Source organism: Ipomoea triloba, chromosome 2 (genome assembly GCF_003576645.1).
Source record: "Ipomoea triloba cultivar NCNSP0323 chromosome 2, ASM357664v1".
NCBI lineage: Eukaryota > Viridiplantae > Streptophyta > Magnoliopsida > Solanales > Convolvulaceae > Ipomoea > Ipomoea triloba.
Window position 1 is genome coordinate 11,761,485 of NC_044917.1, and position 10,322 is coordinate 11,771,806.

Sequence of the window (10,322 nt, forward strand, 5' to 3'; positions counted from 1 at the left end):
AAAAAAAAAAAAAAAAAAAAAAAAAAAAAAAAAAAGAGGCAGAATAGAATATATGATCTTCTATTTGCTCAGAATTAGAATAAAAATTAGTTTGAAGTGCAAAATATTGCCTAAAAAAACAAGATGGTGAAGGGACTCAAATAATATTATTTTTAACTTTTGCAAGTGAAATGAGTGATTAGCATAATGATTAATATGGTCATCACAACTTATTACTAATATAAATATACTTTGATTTACAGAAAAATCTGCGACTATGGTCTAAATATGTATTCTAGGTGAGACTGTGAATTCATGTTGTGTCTCATAGTCTCACAAAAAGATGTTGTTTCACAGAACATTATCCTCTATATATATATATATATATATATATATATATATATATATATATATATATATATATATTCACACTATTTTGTATTATATTGACTAGCTAAACTTAAACTTTTATCTAAGGTGATCTCAATAGTTACTACTGGACTTTATTGGCCCATCAACATCCTTCTATTCCAACTTGGCCTATCAAATATCAACCACAAAATTAAGTCAAGATTTCACTTGCCTGCTTGCTTAGCTTGTTTTTTTCATTTTTTCTTTAAAAGAAAAAGAAAAATGAGTAGCTTGGCACCAAGTCAACCAGTCAAGTCATGAATTTGTTAGAGTCATCATCTTCTAATTAATGTGAAAATGATACTTTGGACAAAAATGTACTACATATACAACTATTCTCAAGAAAATAATAATAACTTAAATAGTAGATAAAATGTACCTACCTTATCTGAAGATCTATTACGAAGCTCGGGAAGAACTTGTTGCAACTTGGAAACCAGATCATTGATTTGGTCGTCGGACATGTTCGATGGTCCAGATTGCCTCGATCGTGACCTTCGGCTAGACATAGTATGGAGATGTTTGGTGATGATGAATATAATGTATATGAATTAAAATCAAATACTTAAATTTATATGTTTATTTAGTGAATATAATATATAGGACGGAATAGTTGAAAAGGGGAAATTAGGAAAAAAAAAAGTGGAAAATGGTATGAAATATGTGTTTGAAGTGAAGCTAACAAAATGAAAGAAGAGAGAATTGTAGAGAGAAGAGTATTATTGCATGGGAGATGAAAGAAGTGGGCTTTGCTTCTCCTTAATAAATAGTAATTTGAGAGAGAGAGAGAGAAAGAGAGAGATCTGAGTTTCTCTGAAGTGGTTTAATTTTTATATATATTATTCTTTTGCAGATCTCTGAATGAGCAGCGCAATAAGTTTATATATATATATATATATAAAGGAGAAAAGAAAGGATTATTATTACTGCATTATTTCAAACTGATAACGTAAATTTTTTTAAAAAAAATGAGATGAGAGAGATAGAGAGAGAGAGAAAGAGATGATAAAGGTAGCCATCTAGGGAGCTTCCATGGCAGAGGTATTGACTCATGAGAGGAGGTATGTGTACAATTTTACCATGAGGTCTCTTGGTTCAAAATTATAGGACTTGTTTAGATAATGAAATTAATTTAGAGTATTTACAATTTAATTTCTTATTACCATACTTAATTTAGTATCAGTAAATAAATTTATTTTTAAAAAATATAATAAAGTTTTGTTATATGAAAGTGATTAAATTTGGAAATTATAAAAATTTGTTAAAGAAAATAAATAAGGAAAGATCGAATAATTGATTTGAGCAATAAATATGTACGTAGTAGTAAATATGATATATAAATTGAGCACTTGTCAAGAGTGTGTGTGTGTCTATAGTTGCTCATAATAAGAAAATAAGAATGAATCTAGTTCGTTCATTTGGATCAAGAGAGTGTGTGTACAATTGCTCATAAAAAATAAGAATGAATCTAGTTCGTTCATTTGGGTCAAAGTATGTGTATATAGTTGCTCATAAGAAAATAAGAATGAATCTAGTTCGTTCCTTTGGGTTAAGAGTGTGTGTATAGTTGCTCATATGAAAATAAGAATTGAATATAATAAATCTCGTTCGTTCATTATTGCAAAATAGTGGGTGGATGAAACTTATACTTGAATAAAAAAAAAATGGGATGGCATTTTTCTTACAAATCAAATATGTAGAAATTTCATTGCATTATTTATGAGAAAAAATCATTTTAGAAAAAAAAAAAAAAACATGATTTAGTGGGAAACTCGTTAAAATACTCAAAATTTTAAACGGAAGATCGATAGTGGTGTTTTTGTAAATATGCAAAAAAAAATTGTATAATTTTGAGAAAATCAGTATGATTTTGGGAAAAACTTGCATTGTTTCGAGTTAAATACACATGGATAGATAAGAAAACCTAAACATGCATTGTATTGAGATAAATACCATGATTTTTAGACACACAATTTTAGATTAAATCATTAAATATGTACAATTTAAACATTCATCATTTTAGTCAAAACTCACATTATTTTATCTAGCTTAAATACACACGGATAGATCATGAAGTCTAAATAGAAATAATTGAGATCAGAGAGTTACACTTGTGTAAGACCATCTCACAGATCTTTATCCATACTGAGATGAGTCGGGTCGAGTTGAGTCAATATGAAAATGTAATATTATGCTAAAAAATATAATACTAATTAGGAATGAGGTGTTTGTTACTTATAAGGGAAAATGTAATACTTTTTACATTTTGAAGTAAAAGTATTACATTTTTTATCAAAAGTATTACATTTTTCCTTATAAGTAATGTTGGCAAGTGTTTGTTACTTATAATGGAAAATGTAATATTTTTGAGTAAAGATATAATACTTTTAAATCAAAACGTAAAAGTATTACATTTTTCGTCAAAAATATTACATTTTTCCATATAAGTAATAAACATTTTATTCCTTATTACTATTACATGCATTTTCCTGTATAAGTATTACATTTGATATTGATCCACCCATCTCATGGACTTGAATATGTGAGACGATCTCAGACAAATTTTTGTCTTTTGAGAGAAATATGTTTGATTTTTTAATTCACACCCCTACTCATTTACACAAATATCACCACTTCTTGAATTTAGGTCAAGGTGCAGTTTGGATGTATACAATGCATGGTTCAGTTTAGTTCAAATTTTCTAATTCAAACTAAATTGTAATCATGGGTAATTATAAATCATGATACCATAGAAATATTGCATGAAATTCTCCATATCTCTATTGTCAACCAAAAATTTTGTAATCAAATGGTACGTATATGAGTTTATGTTAGGAATTACTGTGTAAAGATCGATATATTTTTTATCATGTGCAAAGTATTTCGCCTAGGTAAATCCGTAAATTAAAACTCCAAAAATGTTATCTAATTTTTTGTTACTTAAAAATCTACTGTAAGAATCTCAACAAAGGCTAAGTCAGGATTAACAGACCTCAAATTAGCTACGATAGAGATAGAATGGAGGAATAACTTCACAAACTTTAGACGGACTAAAGTACAAGAATGTTGGAGATGTTTACTATTCGACTACTTCGGATCTACTGATAAAGGAGTTATTGATCTTATATATATATAAAAATAGATCCAAAATATCCTGATGACAAGGCAACAAGATAGAGACACAATCTCATTAAGTCGCAGCCCAACAATCTCGTTCCCAACACCTGCCAATCTCAACTAGACAATATGCTCTCAGTGGGATTTCTCTGATACCAATTGCAGGATCAAACACTTACCACCACGCCAAAAGTTATAACAACTTTATTTCCTTATACTTGCGTAACAGTCAGCGCCACGATTTGACGATAAAATGCTAAACTCGGTGCTCCGAGGTGTAGCCCAAAAATATGATCACAAATTTCTTAACGCACCAAGGTACACTAGAACTCTATATATTACAACTAATCTGCTCATGCCGGGTAAAGACATTAAGGTATAACACACTTTCATAAGTTTTAAAATAACTGTATTCTCAAGATTCAAACTTGGTATCTCTTGATTAAATTGAAAAAGATCTATACCATCTCATTCACACCCCATAAGTTAATGCGATTTGTCATTTTCTAGCTTGCATGCATTTACTTTGAGTCAGGCCATTCTTGGTAGCCATTTGATTGATTCGCCCCATCACATATTTTACTAATACTGGGATCACAACATTATTTTGTTTTAATAAGCAGTAAGCAGAAACATAAATCATGTTGGAGATGGAGAACATAATGTGATGTGATCTTTGTGAAATCTTTGGTCAAACTTGTACTACAGATCAGATAGATGTTATATCTGCTTTCTAGCAGAAGATCAGTTTACATCTCGTAAGAGCTGTTTTGTCTAGTAGTGCACTTTAAGATCTTTATTTGACATATATGGTTTTGCATAATTATGATCGAGCATTCATACCTGTTAATTCAGATAAACATAAAGTAATTAATTATGACCATGAAATGTGATAAAGTTCGAATTGATGGTGAGAATATTGACTTATGTAACCAATTATCCATATACATCTTAAGATATAACTTTAGAAAATAACCATCACCAAGTTGTGTAATAATCCAAATCAATGATTTTTAGATTTAATCTATCAACACGAAATTTAACCTCTGAACCAAACAAAATTATGAACAGTTATGAGAAAAAGACCCGAGGATGCTGGAAGGTTCGCACATGTAGACCAATGGACTTATGATGATATTTGGTTAATATATGTCCATAATTATTTTCTTAAAGTACAAAGAGTCAATACCGTCTTCAATGAGCTCAAATTCATGATCTCCCATATGGGAGAGTCATTTCGTGTCACTAAACCACAAGATCATTAGTGAGACTTCTTTTACTTAAACCCATTGTTTTTACCAAATATTTGATTTTAATTAACTTTTTAATTTCATGTTTAAACCAAACCCTCCCTTTTTGTGTTAAGAATTACTCTTGTATTAAATCAAGATGTCAACAAAGATATCCAATTAAGGATTACGTACTTTTGATGGAGATCCACGCCATAACTTCACATTTTGGAAGCTTATGGTTGATCAAATCAATAAAGCCTACATCTGCGCATATAATTTACATTTATGTCTTACATATTAGTCATTCAAATTTAGATTTAATTTCATTTTTGTCATATATTTATATGGCAGTTCACTTTTAGTCCTTTTTATCATAATATTCACATTTGGTCCTAATGTTATTGCAGCATGACCAATTTTTGTCCTTCATCAACAAAATCATTGAAATATCGTTAAATTCAAAGACATTTTGATCATTTTTATACAAAGTGAGTTGACCCCGCTATATTTTTATGTTTATTTTTTGAAAAGAAAAATTGTAATTGAAGATCGAAATGCATTTGTATTTGACGACATTAGAACTGTTTTGTTGATAGAGGACAAAAAATACTCAGCCACAATAATACTAGGACCAAAGATTAAAAGTGGACTATCATATGATCTACAAATCTAAGACCAAAAATATAATTAACTCTTAAAAATTAAATATGTCCATAGAGGACTATCATATGATCTACAAATCTAAGACCAAAAATATAATTAACTCTTAAAAAATTAGGTATGTCCATAGAGGTGATTCGAACACTTTTAAGCATTGCATCACAAATTATTTATTAGTATTTGCTTGAATTAGCTTTTTTTGTTTTGTTTTTTTTTTTGTTTTGTTTTTTTGTTTTTTTGTTTTTTGTTTTTTTGTTTTTTGTTTTTTGTTTTTTTGTTTTTTGTTTTTTGTGTTTTGAAAGCTGATTCAAACATATAATAATAAATAATTTGTGATGCAATGCTTAAAAGTGTTTAAATTAGCTAGTCACTTGAAGTTGAACTCTAGAAGCGAGCGCTTATGAGACCGCACCTAAAGATAGTAAGTTACATCTTTATTATTAATATAATTATTTTTGCCGTAATAGTAAACACTTATGCTCATTGGTTTTATTTATACATGTTAACTCATGTTTACTTTTTAGTAAAAAAGCAGTTAAATTTGAGTCATTGAGTTATTAATGAATTGTTATTTTATCTCCTAATTATTTGTGGATGAAGAATTATTTGTAACGGTTTTCCTTAATTATTATAATATTTAGGATTATTTAATAATATATTAAAGTATTGAGTTAATTCATGTTTGGTCCTAGATTTATAGGTGACAATCCATTTAAGTCATTTTTTATTAGAACATCCACTTTTTGGTCCTAGATTTATAGGTGACAATCCATTTAAGTCATTTTTTATTAGAACATCCACTTTTTGGTCCTAGTATTATTGTGGCATGACCATTTTTAATCATTTATCAACAAAACAGTTTAAATATCGTAAAATACAAGGGTATTTCGATCTTCAATTATGGTTTTTTTTAAATAAACATAAAAAATATAGTTGTTCAACATACTTGGTATAAAAAAGATTGAAATGTCTTTGTATTTAATGATATTTTAACGATTTTGTTGATGGAGGGCTAAAAATGGTCACGCCACAATAATACTAGAACCAAATGAAGATGTTTTAATAAAAAATGACTAAAAGTGGATTATCACATACAAATCTAGGGCAAAAAATGGAATTAACTCTTAAAGTATTTATTATTTGGGGATATACAGTTTCCTGTGACAAAAGGTGGAATCGTCATACTAGGACCAAATGAGGATGTTTTAATAAAAAAGAACTAAAAGTGGATTGTCACCTATAAATCTAGGACAAAAAATGAAATTAACTCTTAAAGTATTTATTATTTGGTGAGAGGCTTTTGTTCATTGTGCACAAGGGAGTCCCCTCACTTTCAGAGGTTGTTCCCACATTATTGTTGTTGAGACTCAATCCTTGGTCCCTTGGGACAAATATTACCTCTGCGACCAGTTGAGCACTTGAGCTATCCATGCAAGAGGATATACAGTTTACCTACATTGATGGGACGTGGGTATTTAAGGTCCCCAAGTTCTCCTACGTATAGTACTGCTCAATTAATATCTCATACACTATCTAAAGTGTTATGTGAAAGTGAGAGAAAATACCAAAGAAACATAGGTCAATTAATATCTCATACACTATCTAAAGTGTTATGTGGAAGTGAGAGAAAATACCAAAGAAACATTGGTCATGTTGGGTAAAATGGAGGTTAGCTGATTGAGTTAGAGTGTATGATTACTTTATAACATTAGCTGATTGTACAAAAGTGTTTGGTAAATTAGCTGTTAGCTGATAACTGTTTGATATAATTAATTTTTTTTCTCAAAAAGCAAATTGAGAAGTTGCTTTGAACAACTTTTTGAATTTTAGCATTTTGAAGTTACAAAAAATTAATTAGCCAAACACTTATATTAATTTTTTAATTAAGTCAAACAACTAATAGTGATCAAATAAATCAAAATTGACTGGGCTAACTATTTTACCAAATAGGCCATAACCTTCCATTTCCATTGGTGGCCGAAAAGATTGTAGATTAGTAAAGATGGAGACTGGATATCGATATTTTTTTGTAAGTAATATAATGGATATATAATGTCTATATAATATATTGAAGTGAATAATTTTCACTTTTAACTTTAACAATTTAAGGTTTAGTAGCAGTCTTATTACTATTAGATATGACGTTTGACTTTAGGTGGACTAAAAAAAATGTAACTTTTAAATTAATTCAAGAACGTCATGAATCTTCTGCTCAGATAGCATATAATGACTCTTTTATATGGGAGGTCATGAGATTCAAGATTCAGTGGAGACGATATTAACTTTTCGTGTTTCAACAGGTTGAGAAAGTATTTAAAAAAAATTAATGGTGAGCACATAAAATAATTAGAGGCCAAAATAATAACTCACCAATAATTTAAGAATTAAAAATGTTTCTTCCTCAGATTTTTTGTCAGGTATACAAAAATAATTTCGAAAAAAAAAGTATAATTAAAATAACTACCTATATATATATAACCACCTATCTTCTCTGTGTTCCACACATGACCTATAATCAAAAGTAGAGACACACACAATTTAATTGGTTGTCAAAAGATACGGATCTGATAGATATTTGTACACACACACAAAAACACACACTGCTAATAACGTGCCGTTTTAATTATTAGTTAATATTATAATGTTGGCATGCATACAAGTTACAACATAGAAGTTTGATTCAGCAGTAGTACGGTCTAGGTTGGCATGTTAACGTGCTCTGTCTCTTGTGCAATTCAAAAGCATACTCACTTATACCTCTCAAGTGAGTGTTAACTTCTTAAATTGGTTCTTTGAGTGATCCAATATAATCGAGACTACTAAACTGAATTGAGGGATAAATATTTTTTTTAGTAAATAATAAATTTTAAGAAGAATTGAGATAACAATAGAAATTATTATATATATTGGGAAAACATTTAAAGGTGAAAGGCCTATTTTATCTTTACTTTCTTCTCAAAAGGTTGAATCGACAACCCCAAGGGTCCCCACGCCCTAGTTCAACAAAGCATCTGGGAGAATGTAAATCATGATAACTCAACTGAACATAGAGGCTAGACCTTTGCTTACTGGCGTTACTGTGCACAAGGAACCCTTCACTTTGAGAGGTTGCTCTCACACTGCCCCTGGTGAGACTTGATTCATGGTCTTTCTTTCCAAACTTTGTGACAGTTGAGCTGTCCATGCGGGCAAATGGATGTCTAAGTGGTTTGAAGAGTTATGGAGAGGAAATAACAGGCAACCGTGCACGCTGTCGTGGCCGCCTGCCCGCTCGGCTCGGTTCGCACACGTGCGATGTGGGATACCCTAGACGTGAAATACTTTTAATGCAGTGTTCATATTAACACGTCACAAAACAATTTCTTTCTTCTTAACCTCATATCCAGCCTACATAAACAGCACATTTGTGCGACATTGTTGTCTTGCTACCAGTCTTGAACGCCCGTTTTACAATAGTTAAAAGTAGAGTAAATACCATTTGAGGTCCCTCAAGTTTAGTGGTTTTGCCATCAATAGTCTCTAACTTTCGTAATTACTATCCGTGATCTTCCGAGTTGCGAAAAGTAACCTGCTACCATCCTTCCGTTAGGAGCGACCGTCTATGGGCGTCAAAACCGGGGATATTTTGGACTTTTCCCATATAACCTTCTTTTTTAAAGGGTAAATGGTATTTTATTTTGCTCGAACACTTCCTTCTTCTCTCCCTTTCACGCTAGGTTTTAGATTACCTCAACCCAAACCCTAACAACATCCTTTCTTCTACATATTTCTTATGTTCTTCAATTAATGGCATCATCAATGTCAGTTTCTTCAAGTAGTTCAAGGAGGAGATATAATTTTGGTGACTCTATAGACATCCGTGAGTGTGAATGTGGGAATCAATTGATTATTCGAACTTCTTGGACAGATTGCAATCCGGGCAGGAGGTTTTGGCATTGTTCTTCTTCATCCATGAGTTACCCTTTTTTTTTTTAAAAAGGAATATAGAAATTATATTAAAAGCTCCAAAATGGAGTGAGGGAAAACAACATCCCAAAACACAATGTCATCTTGCAAAGAGGAAAAACAGTCTCTTGCTAAAGCATGAGCTAAGGAATTATCCGATCTAGGAATATAAGAGACTAAACAAGAAACAATGGAACTCATAATTCTACGACATTCTCTCGCGGCAATGCCAATATACGACTAAATCTCCAAAGAAGACACTAGATAACCACAAAGTATTACACAATCCGTAAGCACAACAACGGCATCTTCATTCCTATTCTTCAACCAAGAAAGGGCCTCCTTGCAAGCTAGAGTCTCCGCCATAATAGCCGAATCACAAAAAGGGAGGGGAGTGCTTATAGCAGCAACATACTCACCATTTGGGCTCAACAAAACAACTCGAGTTGTAGCTCTACCCGTATCCCAGTCATAAGCAGCATCCACATGGAAACGACGGTATGATGGAGGATGGGAAATCTGTCCGTGCCTAGCATAGAATTTTTCTTAAATGCGGTCGCGCCTTCTCATGCGGTATACACCATTAGTGTTAACAAAATACACTACTAGGTAAGGAAATTGCACAAAAACACCAAAAAACACACAACACACTGAAAATAATGTACCATAACTCCCCTGCACCTAATTGTGTGTTTCCGAACACTGTGAGGTGTATATTTGTATACCTAGTGGTGTGTTTTTTGTGATGCGTACCAAATGGTGCATATTTGTTTTGTGCATTTTCTAACATTGGATGGTGTATATTTGTATACCTAGTGGTGCGGCCACATTGACCGCATGTTAAGGCGCGACTGCACCTGAACTCTACTCTCTCTCTCTCTCTTTATATATATATATATATATATATATATATATATATATATATATATATATATATATATATATATATATATATATATATATATATATATATATATA

General features: G+C 31.0%; 1 protein-coding gene across 1 annotated transcript in view; it reads right to left on the bottom strand.

Moving 5' to 3' along the window:
* Positions 1–975, bottom strand: part of LOC116011425 (transcription factor PRE3-like) — a 3,706-nt gene extending 2,731 nt beyond the window's left edge. Inside the window, exon 1 of the mRNA XM_031250987.1 lies at positions 774–975. Coding sequence (XP_031106847.1) covers positions 774–899 — 126 coding nt within the window. The 5' untranslated portion in view covers positions 900–975. The remainder of the gene's footprint in view (positions 1–773) is intronic.
* Between the last annotated feature and the right edge of the window lie 9,347 nt (positions 976–10,322).